The sequence below is a fragment of the Lygodium microphyllum genome, chromosome 23, assembly GCF_053477565.2.
Source record: "Lygodium microphyllum isolate KBCC chromosome 23, Lygodium_microphyllum_v1.1.10, whole genome shotgun sequence".
NCBI classification, from domain to species: Eukaryota; Viridiplantae; Streptophyta; class Polypodiopsida; order Schizaeales; family Lygodiaceae; genus Lygodium; species Lygodium microphyllum.
In genome coordinates, this window is record NC_141157.1 from 105,474,173 (window position 1) to 105,488,529 (window position 14,357).

Consider the following 14,357-nt stretch of genomic DNA (forward strand, 5'->3'; position numbering starts at 1 on the left):
TTTCTCTTTATTAGTAATCTAGGAAAGAGGATAAGCTAGATATAAACACGAGTGACAATTGAAAAGGTGGCAATATGTATATTTCTCTTCACATTAAAAACAATTGAATAGGTTCTAGCATCGTGACTTAGCCACGTGAATTTTTGATACATGTGTATATGTTGTAACACAAGGAGAAAGCATTGAGTTACACAAAGAAAACAAATGTATTTCTAGGAAAGACGACCAATTAAATATGAAGCATAAACAAAATATATATAAACAAATGTGCTTCAATGCAACATGGATGTGTATCAATTGGTTCGCTAATGAAAGTGAGGGAGATGATAGCCTTAGAAGCTCTTTAATCAAGGATTTTGAGACATTGAAGTGGGTGTTTTCTGTAAGAGCAACATAAGCACACAAATACGTACACACACACATGTGCGCATATATATATATATATATATAGAGAGAGAGAGAGAGAGAGAGAGAGAGAGAGAGAGAGAGAGAGAGAGGTGTTCAAATATTCTCATACTATTGATATGATTGTGGTTCTTCCTTAGTTTGGCAACAAACATCTTAACAAACGTATGGTCAAACGAGCTAAGAGTGCTCATTACAAGTAGCAACCATCATAAAGTATGTAAATCTCTTCTTAAAGTAAATACATAGTTCCATGTGAGTAAAAGAACGGTGAAACAAGTTGCACCTCTCAAGTTTGGAATGTGACTTTGTGGGGAAGGACAAATGGTAAATAAGAAATAGTACATTATATGAGTTGGTTTGATTGTTTGAATCATGAAGATGGTGAATAAACATGGACCCATGTGGCAGGGGAGCTTGGAATGCCATCATTCACAACAAACATCATGTAGTAGGCTGAGGGAGCTAAGGTAGCAAAGGGGGGTGCTGTTGCAATTATCACATAGACGTTTTCTCCTCCGACAGTCGGGGGTTGGACTCTAAGGCTAAGGAGTCGTTGACCTTGAGAGAAAGAATGGGTAGCAAAAGGGGCGCTTAGCAAGACGACCTTCACATCATCTTTTGGCTTTGAATTGATAGCCACCCGCATCACAAATGTTTCATTGTACTCAATACCTTCTGGTGCTTGCAAGATTGTGGGCCTCACATTGTCATATGTTGAATTTAAATAATCAGGAGAGAAGGCCTCCACTCTTAATTCAGTGGGGAGATCTCCCATAAAAGTATAAAATTGATGAGTGTTGCTACCAGCAACTAGAACTCTGCCATCCCAAAGAAGGTTTGCTGTTGAATGATAAACACGAGGAATAAAGCTAGGTGATTGCAAGGAAAATCGATTGCCATTTGGCATGGTGGGGTGATATAGAAGAGGGGTGAGTATTGGGTTTGAAGCCAAGCCCCATCCTTGACACCCGTTTTGGGCCCCATTGATGATAAGGACATCTTGAGAAGGCAACAATAACATATCTCCCATTGTTCGTCGAAAGGGCATAGTTTCCATCTCCCACATAGGGTTGATTGCTGTAATTGTTAGTCTACCACATGTTTGAGAAGCTGGTAATTGCAAGCTCCCATTTAGAAAAGCTCCATATTGTGCCCCACCACATACAACGATCTCCACTTTGGAGTAATTATCCTCTGCGCTCAATGGTAACATTACAGAAGATCCAGCAGATGGGTAGTTTCTGGGCTCTCCAGGGATTGTGGGAAATCTTTTCACAACTTCATTGGTTTGATAGTTTAGAACAATGGAGTCCCTGTTGGCAAAAATGAAAAGATTTCCATCCGGTAAAAGGTGGACAAAGGGGTAAAGGTTGTCACCTTGTGCGTCACTTGTTTGTTGTAAAAAGGGCAAATAGATGGCAGGAGAATTATTGGGGTTTGGATAAAACTCATAGGTGAAGACATCACGACCACCTACAATGATTTGAGAGGTACCATTCGGCAACAATTGATTGGATGCATACCACCGACCAGCTTGGAGTGTTTCATTGGTGGATTCAACCCAGTCACAACCTTCATATTGTGGGCAAGGGCTAAACTTACGAATCTTCATGACACCCTCAAAGTCACCACCTGTTTGGACAAGTGTCCCATCCGAGAAGAATTGACCAGAAGAGCACCATGTGTCTGTTTGGATGAAGAGCGGCCGAATTGCATTATGGCCTGGTGTGAAGAGCACTGAGTGGGCCGTACAATCATGCTTCAAGATAAGGTCATCAACCAAGTCTCTACATCTACCTGTCAAGTTGATTTTGGAAGCACCTATGTTGGTCCTATCTAGCATCACCACATTGTCAAACCTTGTTACAGCTGCATGCATCGAGGCAATGCCTGCATTTTCAACTAACAATTCCCAACTTCCTTGACCATTCACATGATGCATCCCTAGGATAGGGAAAATGAGTAGGACCCATAGGAAGGCCTCATCAAAGATGAACTTAAAGGACCTCATTTAACCCAAAGTATGCCCTCTCACAATGCTAGATGATTCAAACTAGGTGTGTGTCGTTGCAAATAGGACCCATGTGGGCTTTTATAGAGCGGATGGTATGATTCTAAGACCAAGTGAATCGAACAACTACAACAACAAAAAGTGATCCTTGGAATCACTTGGAGGGATGAATCTACTTGCTTGTACGGCAGAAAAAATACTAGAAGAGAATCAAACACAGAATTGGGAGAGGACGTTGAAAGGAAAGATCCTGTCCGAGAGAGAGAGCAGGGTGGATAAAAGCAAAGCATTTTCGTCAAACGAAAGCATTCTCCATCAAGGGTATTTGAAAGGACGCTTTAACCTGAAGGAGTGAACATTCTCGGAAAGGAAAGGAGGAAAGATGCCATGGAAGCTTGCATTACCTTCGAGGGCTAATACTGTCAGGAATCTGCTAATGAGCCGGGTTCCTTTGATTCGATGCTTTCATTAACATGCATTACTAGCCGGACGCCATGGAAGCTTGCTTGCCCTAACATACATCCTTAGCCCGCGGCCATGGAAGCTTGCTCCAATGCCTTCGTCTAATGGGAAGGGTTCCTTTGACATTGTCAGGAATCTGGTCGTGAAAAGGTTCCTTTGATTCTATGCTTGCTCTAGCACGGTCACCCTTTGCCCCGCTGCTTCATCTTTGGGCATGGAAGCTTGTACAAATGTCTTCTCTTCTTTCGCCTTCAGGTCTCCAAAGGAAGAGGAGACAGTAGCTGTACAAGACATCAGGACAGTAGGAGAAGAGCCCGCTCTCCTTGCTCATACGCAAGCAGGGCATCCTCACCCCGCACGTGCCAGGCATGCCACAGCTGTGTGCCCCCCTTCTGTAGCAGAGTACAGGTCAAGAAGCAGTAAGAAGGAGGGAGAGGAAATTGAAGACCTGGGCAATGATCTCAATAAGGTGGCTGTTCGAAGGAAGAGGGGAGATAGAGGCTCGAGTGTGAGGGCAGGAATTAATCAAGGGGCTCCTGCTAACTGGCAAGCTATCATCGATGATATAAGGTAAGAGAACATACTTGTTCTCTGCAAAGATCCTAAAAGAGTTAGTATGGTGAACTTTAATTAATCAACATGCCAACAGGAACATTTGTTGTGGGAATGTCCAATCGAGTATTTTTTCATTGGGATAGAATCCAACGATGTCCATCAATGATTGATTTTACAAAACATCCAGATTGGTTGTTTGCTGAGTCTCTGAAACAAGCTGATAGGGATTCTATGATGTATATAGTTTTATTTGTTCATAGCCAACTTTTTTGCTTTCTATGGATTTGTTTTCTAGGTACTAGGTGGTACTGGTTGTCCCTAATGCAAGTTTTGGGCTAATGAATGCTCAGTATCACTTGGGTGATAAGTTGGCCTAGCCAATTTAATTGTTGCCCAGTAATACTATTTTTTTGAGCCATAAATAATTATAAAGCCGAATAATGCTGGAAATTGTTTCGGAAGTCTACTACTTGGCAAAACTCGACCATGCAAGTGGAGAGAGAGAGAGAGAGAGAGAGAGAGAGAGAGAGAGAGAGAGATTGCAATTGCTGTTGCAATAGTTGATTGGCCATTGCCAGCTAGTAGGAGAACCTCCAAGGGCTGTTGACATGCCCAAAAGAGACTACAATAGTAGGTGACAACAATTTGAGGGTTGTTTCAGCCAAGCAACATCATATTTGGGGTATTCCATGAGCGGACATAGCTTTCATGGCTATCTAGACAAGATAATAATTGATTTCTTCCATTTTCTCGCGATGGAAGTCGGAATTTTGTCTCTTCTTAGTATTCTCTCTCATCCTCCAGTCTATTCTCATCCTTCCTCAACAATTTCTAGCAAAATCAGCCATTGGAGGTGGAGATTTTAATTAATATTTGCTGTGACAACCACCTGTGGTCATTCCACGTGGGTATTCCTACTACGGCAAGAACGGTCATTCCATCGATGACTATCGACATTGACCTTTGCTCCCCACCCCCCTGGAGTATATGCGTCTTCTACCAGGCACTCCTTGTGCCACCTCCCCTTTTTGGGCCATAGAGATCGTTTTGCATTGGCTATCAAAGTACTATGCTCAAGGCAATAAGACGCATTCGATGCGCACTAAGTCCTTTTGAGCACATGGAGGATCGATTGGCTCTACGACCTCCTGGAGATTGTCTCAATGCCAGCGGCAGTCTCCTCCCACTTATTTTCAAGTACAGTGGCTTCCACGACCTACGGATTTGGAGTACGCTCCATTGAGAGACAGTGATTGTTTGATACCGTCTCCTCATCCCGCTCCTTCGAGAGACAGTGGCTACTCGACTCCTTCCTCTTCTTCGGCTACCCAATTTGCTCCATTGAGAGACAGCGACTGTTGCCCATCTCTTGCTCATTCTGAGCCTTACCCTTCCCCACCCTCGACTACTGAGGTTTGAGAGACCATCTCTGGGAGTTCTTCCGCACCCCAGATACTTTTTTCTGCACGACTGGTGGCACTTCCTTCGTCATCAAACATTTTGGAGTGTGTGATCCATGAGTTTTTGGATTTCCTATCTACTTCAGAGGGGGATGTTATTTCTTTGCCTTTAGAGGGGGTATCTACTTCTTCTTCGACTTCAGTGGGGGCCCCTCCACCTCCCACCTCAAAGGGGGAACCTACTTCACATGTTCTTCACCCATCCTCTACTTTCTTGGGGTGGTTGTTTTCGACCAAATAATCTCTTCAGCTGATACCTAGGATCTTCAAGTACCACTAAGATCGAGACCTTGGAGGTTCAGGTGCGACTTGGTGATGAGGCCTTCATATTCCTTCCAGCATGAATGCACGGAGCTAGTGGCTTCTCTCCCGAGGTTGAGTTTCGGGTTCTCCAGTTTCCTCTGTCTATTGTTCTTTATTGTAGGTTACCTCTCAGGAGGAAATCTTGGATCTTAGGGATCCTCTACATCTTCTTCCTCCTCTTCTCTTTTTGCCTTGGTCACTTGGTTAGCATGGAGCCACCTCTTGAGATGGAGTACAGACATATCCTTATGGTTCTCGGCACTGGACAAAGTCCGACATTCCTTCTATGGATTGCATGTTTTCATCATCTTTGTACTAGGGCGCTTGGGCAAGTGAACAAATTTTCCCACGAGGGACACTGTCCAAGTGGCACCTGCTGCATGAGCATTCTTCAGCATATAGCATTGCATCTCCGCCTCACTATTCTCTTGTTCCCCTTTTTGGGCTTGAGAGGGGGTGTTGAGAAACCCTTTATCCTTCACCCGCAGTTTGCGTTTTTGTGTTTTGTATTTAGGGTTTGCAGCCCCAGAAAGGGGCACCGTCCTAGATTGAATGTACTTATTTATAGGCCACTCTCTCATTCATTCTTTACGGCTAATTCATTCAGTTGGTCACGTCTTCTCTCTAGCCTCTCCACTGCCCTCACACCCCTTCAAGACATTGCGGTTCGTGGTTTGTGGTTGTCTTTATCATTTTCCTTGTGCTACGGCACCCTTGTTCCCTTGTATCACATTCACTCCATGATTCAGAACTTCATCATTCCATTCATCAGAGATTCTTCTCTCTTCTCTTCTCTTCTTCACATTTGCCAAGTTTACTCCTGTTCCTCCCTGCAAACCCTACTATCTTGCTGGTATGTCATCTTTTGACAGAGTGCATTTACCGCAAGCATTTCATCAATAGCGATTTGTGTTCAAGTCATGAGGATGCTTCACCATTGGAAGGTATACAAAGCAACAGAGGAAATGCAATACCTAATCTTGGAACGGGCATGTAGCTTGGGATTTAATGACCAATTCAAAGATTGTTTGAGGAGAGGAGTTGATATGTTTGTAGAGTTGGCAAAGGATCCTTAATTTACTCGGTTTTTAAATTCTTCCAAGAAGGACTACAAGGACAAAAAAGGAAGTCATCTTCTAGAGCTTTGGGATAGTAGGATACTGAAGAAAATACCAAAACCGTCTTAAGATACTCCCAATGTTATCAATGAGCAAAAGCAACCAGTGCCATAAGGCACGCATATGCAAGGCCATCTTGATAGAGCCAATCCAATGGATTTTGGACAGCAAGGCATCCATGCAAGAATGGGAAAGCTAGGATACTTTGGTGGTGGTACTATATTTCTTGCTATGGTGGGTCAAGGACCACATATGGGGATACATGGTACAACTCGTTACGATATGTAGCAACTGATGCATGGAATGAAAGGCCCAATGTATTTGGATACGACAAGTGGAATGCGAAACCCTATGCATAGTAGTATTGGCATGATGTCTAGGGCACAAAGTTGCATGTATGGTAATGCATTTGTACCCCCTGGTATGCATGGGGCTAAAGGAATGCATGTTGGTCATGTAAATGCTTCTTATGGTGCTGGTTATGATGCAAAGGCAGCAAGTGTATCCTTTTTTGCAGTAGCTAGTTTATGATAATTTGACTCACAAGGGGGCAGCAAAGGTCTATGAAGAGGTTAAAGTGTCAAAGTAGGGTATGTACACCTAGTGTCTTAGGAACTTAAAGTAGTGACACTAGGCTCTAGAGTAAATAACCCTAACTCTAGTTAGTTGGTGGAAGGTTGGTTAGGTCAACCGATGACCTAAATAGGAGTTGTACTTTCACTCTATCTTTCAGGTTAGCAAGTACACTCTACACTCTTGCTTCAGCTCATTGACTGTCACACTATCTCGTTTCTCTCTCCTTCATAGCTGATTCTGATTTCTCGCAATTAAGTGATAACATTTGCATTTCAGTTTATGAGAATTCTACGCTTGCTGTTATTGTTGATTAATCTGGTCATTACCACTGTCTCCACGAAGGAAGACTGGTTGCACATGGAACCCGGTCTTCCATACAAGTACCTTGCATATTGGGGCTTTTTTCATTTGGTTTGTGAGTAGATCGAGCAGCAAGCGATTTCTTTGAATTATGTCTCTATCCAGGACACTGTGGCCTGTGGGCCTTGGCAGGTTAGGAACCCAACGATTCTTGATTGTAAAAAGAGACCAGAAACCATGTTTCTGTTAGAGTTCATAGCCTGTTTTTAGGCAGCAGCACAGCTGGTCCAGCAGTCGGACCAGCTGCACAGTCGGACTGTGCAGTCGGACTGCCACGTGGCAGTCCGACTGCCTGCAGCCATTTTATTCCAGGCTGCGCCCCAGTTTTGAGCCCCGTTCTAGGTGATTTTTCGCCTATTTATTGCTGACGTTTTCAGCAGTCTGGCCACTATTCTCTGTCGCAGATTACAGACCGGTGCCGTGCAGATCTCTGTCTCTGTTCACAGATTTCAGACAGCAGACAGTGCAGACTGCAGCAGACTTCGAGGTGGACAGCAGGTCGCATCGTCGAGGTGGAGACACGCAGTCCAGCGCACTGCGCCCGTGTATATCTTTGTATTCAGCATTCTTTATACAGCAGATCTTCAGTGTACACTGTCTCTTTCTCTCCCTTCTCTCTCTGCGTTCTCTCTCTCTCAGTCCTACGCTTCCGCACCGCTGCACTCTGACATGGTATCAGAGCAGTGTTTGAGGGCTGACTGAGCGCAGAATCAACCTGAAGAGGAGTTTTCATCGCGACACAAATTTGCGTTTTTTGCGTTTAAGGGCAGACAGGAGGGCTGCGCCTTGGAACAAGGCTGAAACGAGTGTGGGCGCACAGGAAAGGAGTACAGGTGGTGGATTTGCTGCTGTTTACTGCTGTTTGTTGTGGAGAAAGTTTGAGTTTTCAACCTAAAAGTGCAGGTTTTGCTTTTTCATCGCCTCCGGCGGGTGAAGGAGCTTCGGGACGCTGAAGAGCCTTAGCAGGCTGAGTTTACTCAGTCAGAGGGGGCTGCTTTTGCGTTTGAGAAGGCATTGCAGGTGAAGATGTCTACAGAGATGGACTTGGAGTTCCAGGCGATTATGGACCGGAAGGTGCCTGTCCTACCGGCTCTTCCTACAGATCAGAAGCTCGACGGCGACAACTACCGCATTTGGCGTGTTATGATGTTGGCCATTCTGGAGTCCTATGATTTGGCGGAGTTGGTACAGGAAGATATTGACCGGCCTTCGGTAAGAGATGAGTCCAAACTCTCTTCCGATGCTCGTGCGGAGTTGGCCAGGGCCCAGTCTCATTGGGACAAACTGAATGCCAGGATTCGATCCTTTCTCTTTCTATCATGCACTACAGCCGTGATCGCTCACATCGAGCACTTGACGGTGGCTCGTGAGATATGGCTGGAGCTTGATCAAATGTACAATCGGATGACCCTGATGAAGAGGGTTTCTTTGGAGGTACAGATGCGGACCTTGTCCGTCAATAAGTCTTCTTCGCTAAGGGAACACATTAACAAGCTAAGGCAGCTACAGATGTAGGTTCAGAATGCGGGGAAGCCAATTTCCTCCGAAGACATGGCGATCACACTCTTGTCCCAGTTGCCGCCACGATTCGGTACATTTTACTCTGCCCTTATTGCTTCGGGGCGAGAGTCTACTCTTCGGTGGGAAGAGTTGGTTCCTATGGTCTTGGACCAAGAGGAACAGTTAAAGGGACAGAATGCTTCCAAGACGGAGGCGTTGACAGGTCAAGCCTCTCAGAAGAAGGGGAAGGACCAAAAGAAGAAGAAGGGGGATAACAAGTCCAAGAAGGACAAGGAGAAGGACAAGGACAAAGACTCCACATGCCATATTTGTGGAAAGACTGGCCATTGGAAGAAGGATTGCCCTGACAAAGACTCGAAGGACACCAAGAAGAAGGAAACCAAGGATTCTGGAGTGGTGGCTGCACCCTCATCAGCTGCATTTCTACATTTAGTTGTCATTGAGGACGCTTCACCAAATGCTTCTGATGCTGCGATGGCGGCTCCCCAATCTCGAGAGTGGATTATTGATAGTGGTGCCTCACGGCACATGACTCCTTCATCAGATGGTGTTGCCCAGCTGCGACCTTCGCGTGGGCAGGTTCTCATTGGAGACAGCTCTTCAGTTTCTATTGCAGGTCGGGGTAAGATGCAGCTTATTCCGGATGGACGAGGTGGCACCCATACCTCAGAGGTTTTGCATGTACCAGGATTGGGGTACCATCTCCTTTCAGTTCATAAGATTTGCTCCCTTGGTCTTCTGGTGGAGTTTGACAGTTCTACAGTGCGAGTCCTTGATCGTGAATCGAGGAAGGTTCTATCATCTGGATATGAGGAGAACGGCATTTACAAACTGAAGTCTTCCACTGCCCTCTCTACTCTTCTTCTTACCTCACAGTCACAGTCTGAATTATGGCATGCTCGGTTTGGTCACCTGAACTATGACTATCTTCGGAAGGCGTCACGTGGACAACTTGTTCGAGGGTTGCCGGATATAGTGGTGAGCCAGCAGCCATGTGTCTCCTGCATACGGGGGAAGCAGCATAGGGATGCCATTCCCCACACCGCTTCACGGCGGTCTACTTCACCGATGGAGTTAGTATCTACGGATCTATGTGGCCCTATGAGGAATGAGTCCCTGCGTGGGAGCTCGTACTTCATGCTGATCGTGGATGACTATAGCAGGATGACATGGGCCTACTTTTTGGCACTAAAATCAGAAGCTTTCTCGCACTTCAAGGATTGGCTTCTCTTTGAGGAGAACCGATCAGGCCGGAAGTTGAAGACCTTGCGATCCGACAAGGGAGGTGAATTTGTCTCTAATGAATTTGCTCGGTTTTGTGCAGATAGAGGAATTCACCAGGAGTTTGCCAATACGAATACTCCACAAGAAAATGGTATTCTCGAACGGAAGAACCGCAGTGTGATCGAGATGGCGCGCACCATGATGGAGCACCGACAGACCCCCCAGGTTCTGTGGGCCGAGGCTGTGGCTACTGCAGTCCACATTCTTAATCGATCTCCTACTTCGGCCGTGGAAGGGATGACTCCATTTGAGGCGTATTTTGGGTCGAAGCCAGATGTTTCTTACTTTCGGGTCTTTGGGTGTGATGCCTATGTTCACATTCCCAAAGCTCACCGTGACAAATTCGAAGCGGCTTCCCGCAAACAGGTATTTGTTGGCTACAGCTCCCAGTCCCAAGGCTACCGACTCTATGATCCCGTCAAGCGGGATGTATATACTAGCCGTGATGTGCGGTTTGTGGAGGTTCCGGCTTCTTCAACGGGTGAGGAGCATCCCGTTCTTGGAGATCCAGGGGAGAGTTTGGCTCCTTCTACAGTTCCGCTGGAGCCTGTGCCGTTTGATTATGATTCTGTTTCTGACACAGAGTCTACTGTTCCACCGGATCCTTCTGAGGAGTTACCACCGGTGGACATTCCAGAGTCTTCTACTGATGGAGAACGACGAGGGGAGGTTCGGCCTCCTCCTCGCTGGGCCCGTGACACACTCCGTGATTCAGGGATCGAGGGGGTTCCTGAGGAGTGGGGACCGCAGGATGGTCCGCGGCGGTCACGGAGGCACCAGGCGCAATTTGCTCCAATTATTGTTTGATGTCCCGAGTTATGCAGGATCGAGAGCCCACCTCCGTGAAGGAGGCTTTACAGTCCGCCCCATGGAAGAAAGCTATGGAAGCTGAGTTGGAGGCTATTGAGAGGAATGGCACTTGGTCACTTGTGCCACGCCCCCCGAAGAAGAAGGTGATTGGAGTCAAGTGGGTCTTCAAGACCAAATATCTCAGTGATGGTACTTTGGATAAGCACAAGGCTCGCCTTGTTGCTAAGGGTTTTGCCCAGCGCCCAGGGATTGACTGTCATGACACCTTTGCCCCTACAGCTCGTATGGCAACCATTAGAGCTGTTCTTGCTTTGGCTGGCCATAGGAGATGGCCTGTTTATCAGCTGGATGTGAAGTCGGCCTTCCTGAATGGTGATTTGAAGGAGGAGATCTACGTTGAGCAGCCTCCTGGCTTTGGTTCTTCGGACGGGAAAGTCTACAGGTTGAAGAAGGCCCTGTATGGTCTCAAGCAGGCCCCGCGAGCTTGGAACGAGAAGATTGATTCGTTCCTCCAGACTCAGTTGGGATATCGGCGGTCCAAGGCCGATCCGCAGCTGTATGTTCACACTTCCGAGGATGGTTGTGTGCTGTTTGTATTATATGTTGATGATTTGATTGTCACAGGTGATGATGCACAGCAGGTCCAGGAGACAAAGTCAGCTTTACATCGGACGTTCGAGATGACGGATTTGGGGCTACTCCATTTCTTTTTAGGACATGAGATTTTTCAGTCTCAGAGGGGGATCTTTCTCTCCCAACAGAGATATGTACAGGAGCTCTTGGTGTCTTTTGAGATGGAAGATTGTCGGGCCCTCTCTACTCCTATGGATCCGAACTGGAAGGCCACTTCCCACTCAACTTCTCCTTTGGCGGATGCTTCCCGCTATCGACAGTTGATAGGGTCTTTGATTTGGCTTCTCAACACCAGGGTTGATCTATGTTTTGCTGTTGGGCTCTTGGCAGGGTTCATGAGTGAACCTAAGACGGTGCATTGGCAGGCTGCTCAGAGGATACTTCGGTATCTGAGGGGGACGTCTGATTTGGGGATTCATTACCCTGCAGGGACAGATGGGTCAGATCTTGTACTTGCAGGTTGGAGCGACTCGGATTGGGCCGGTGACGTGGACCACAGGCGGTCTACAACAGGTTACTGTTTTACTTTGGGTGCAGGTGTTATTTCTTGGAGTAGCAAGAAGTAGCCCACGGTAGCCCTTTCGTCTACTGAGGTGGAGTATCGGGCCGCGTCTTCCACCATATGCGAGGTTGTGTGGCTTCGGAGACTGTTGGAGGAGCTTGGGTGCCCCCAGACTCGTCCTACATTGCTGCGATGTGACAATGAGAGTTGCATTGCCTTGGCAAGGAACCCTGTTTTTCATGCCCGGACGAAGCACATTGAGATCCAGTACCACTTCATCCGAGAAAAGCTTTTGGATGAGACCATCACTGTGGAGTATTGCAAGACGGAGGACAATCTTGCGGATTTGTTCACGAAGGCGCTTCCTCAGGCTCTACTTCGGCAACATTCCAGATCCCTCAGGCTTCTGCCCTGTCCAGGCTCTGAGAGGGGGTGTTAGAGTTCATAGCCTGTTTTTAGGCAGCAGCACAGCTGGTCCAGCAGTCGGACCAGCTGCACAGTCGGACTGTGCAGTCGGACTGCCACGTGGCAGTCCGACTGCCTGCAGCCATTTTATTCCAGGCTGCGCCCCAGTTTTGAGCCCCGTTCTAGGTGATTTTTCGCCTATTTATTGCTGACGTTTTCAGCAGTCTGGCCACTATTCTCTGTCGCAGATTACAGACCGGTGCCGTGCAGATCTTTGTCTCTGTTCACAGATTTCAGACAGCAGACAGTGCAGACTGCAGCAGACTTTGAGGTGGACAGCAGGTCGCATCGTCGAGGTGGAGACACGCAGTCCAGCGCACTGCGCCCGTGTATATCTTTGTATTCAGCATTCTTTATACAGCAGATCTTCAGTGTACACTGTCTCTTTCTCTCCCTTCTCTCTCTGCGTTCTCTCTCTCTCAGTCCTACGCTTCCGCACCGCTGCACTCTGACAGTTTCCATGTGTGAAAACCATGGCACGAAGTCGTGGTGACATCTCACCATAACAATGATGGGTAGATATCTCTTTCTCAATTCATTTTGGATGGAAAATGTGTATGTGACTTACATGTCAGCACTTTCTGTTCCTTCATGTTATTTAACAAGTATGTAATTTGTGGAGAATGGTTTGTATTGCATTTTGTCAAGACTACTAGATGTTATGCAGTCTAATGATTAAAATGTACTGCTTGATTTACGGAAGGAATGCCAATGATGGGTTTTTGTATTATATGGATTATCATGCATTTTTATTATGCATCTCAAAGATGTTAAGCTTTTAAGATGCTTCTTGGAATGAATTCAGGCTCTTATTAGTCTACCAAAGCAAGTAACATTGATCAATTTGGCCAATTTCCAGATGTATGAGAGCTGATCGAGATGCTCCTGTTGATCAAATGGGGACCCACCAGGTAATTTTGCTATGCAGGAGATTTCATAAATATTTTATCATGAAAAAATTACTGTATGCAGTTTACCCCTAACTTCTTGTCAGTTTCAGTAGTAAATGCCAGGAGTGTGGTTTCCCTCTAACAGCTGGCAGATGAAGCAGCAGATAAGCAGACACAAAGGTTTCAATCTCTTGTGGCAGCCATGATAAGCTCTCAAACGAGGGATTCTGTAACTGCAGCTGCAATGAAGCGTTTACATGCCCTCCCCAATGGTCTCAGTGTTCAGGGCATTTGTGATGAACACTTGACAGTGGACCAACTTGCAGAGACTTTGAAGCCAGTTGGCTTCTACAGGTTCTACTCTTGCCTTGGGCCTTTTCTTCACCTGAGTCATGAAGAACACGGACTTTCAAGTCTCTGCTTACACAAACTTGTACATGTTTTGGAGCTAGTTTCATTCTCAAGGATACAGTTTGTGGAACTGATGATTTAATGTTTACAAAAACAAGCTCAGCAGTTTAGGAGCTATTAAGACTCTTGGAGGAAGCAGAAGATATGACTTTTAGTTTTTTCATATGAGTAAGAAAAGCTTTATATCCTGAAGTACGTTATATTCTAAACAACATTTGCTAAAGAGGATATCGCTCTAAAATGCTTTTAGTATTACATGATTATTTCAAATCTTTTATCAGGCAAATGACGAACATGCCACGCATGAAATGAGAACGTTCAAACAGGGATGACTGAATCACTGTTTTTCTGGTAGTAGCCTCAGAAATGAAAAACTTTGAAATGGGTAAGTTAGTGTTGAAGAGATTTTAGAGGCAAAAAGTCCTCACATGTCACAGCACCAGTAAAGTCATTAGCACCAGTAAAGTCCTCACATGTCATGGCACCAGTAAAGTCATTAGCAGCATGGTTAAAATGTTTACAGGCATCATGCATACCACATACTTTCACCTGTGTCCTGTCTGCACATGGAGTCTTTAGGGAACTCAC

General features: G+C 46.0%; 1 protein-coding gene and 1 pseudogene across 4 annotated transcripts in view; one reads left to right on the top strand and one right to left on the bottom strand.

The window, feature by feature from the left end:
• Nucleotides 1–526: 526 nt before the first annotated feature.
• LOC148016581 (aldehyde oxidase GLOX pseudogene) lies at nt 527–2,457 on the bottom strand (annotated as a pseudogene).
• Nucleotides 2,458–2,533: 76 nt separating this feature from the next.
• The window catches only part of LOC148016582 (uncharacterized), an 89,790-nt gene continuing 77,966 nt past the window's right edge, over nt 2,534–14,357 (top strand). The window contains exons 1-4 of one of the 4 annotated variants that reach the window (XM_087664326.1): nt 2,534–3,031; nt 3,137–3,451; nt 13,328–13,379; nt 13,504–13,712. In XM_087664326.1, the coding sequence (XP_087520452.1) occupies nt 2,973–3,031; nt 3,137–3,451; nt 13,328–13,379; nt 13,504–13,712 (635 nt within the window). In that variant the 5' untranslated portion in view covers nt 2,534–2,972. The remainder of the gene's footprint in view (nt 3,032–3,136; nt 3,452–13,327; nt 13,380–13,503; nt 13,713–14,357) is intronic. The other 3 variants (XM_087664328.1, XM_087664329.1, XM_087664327.1) reach the window with 3 other exon arrangements.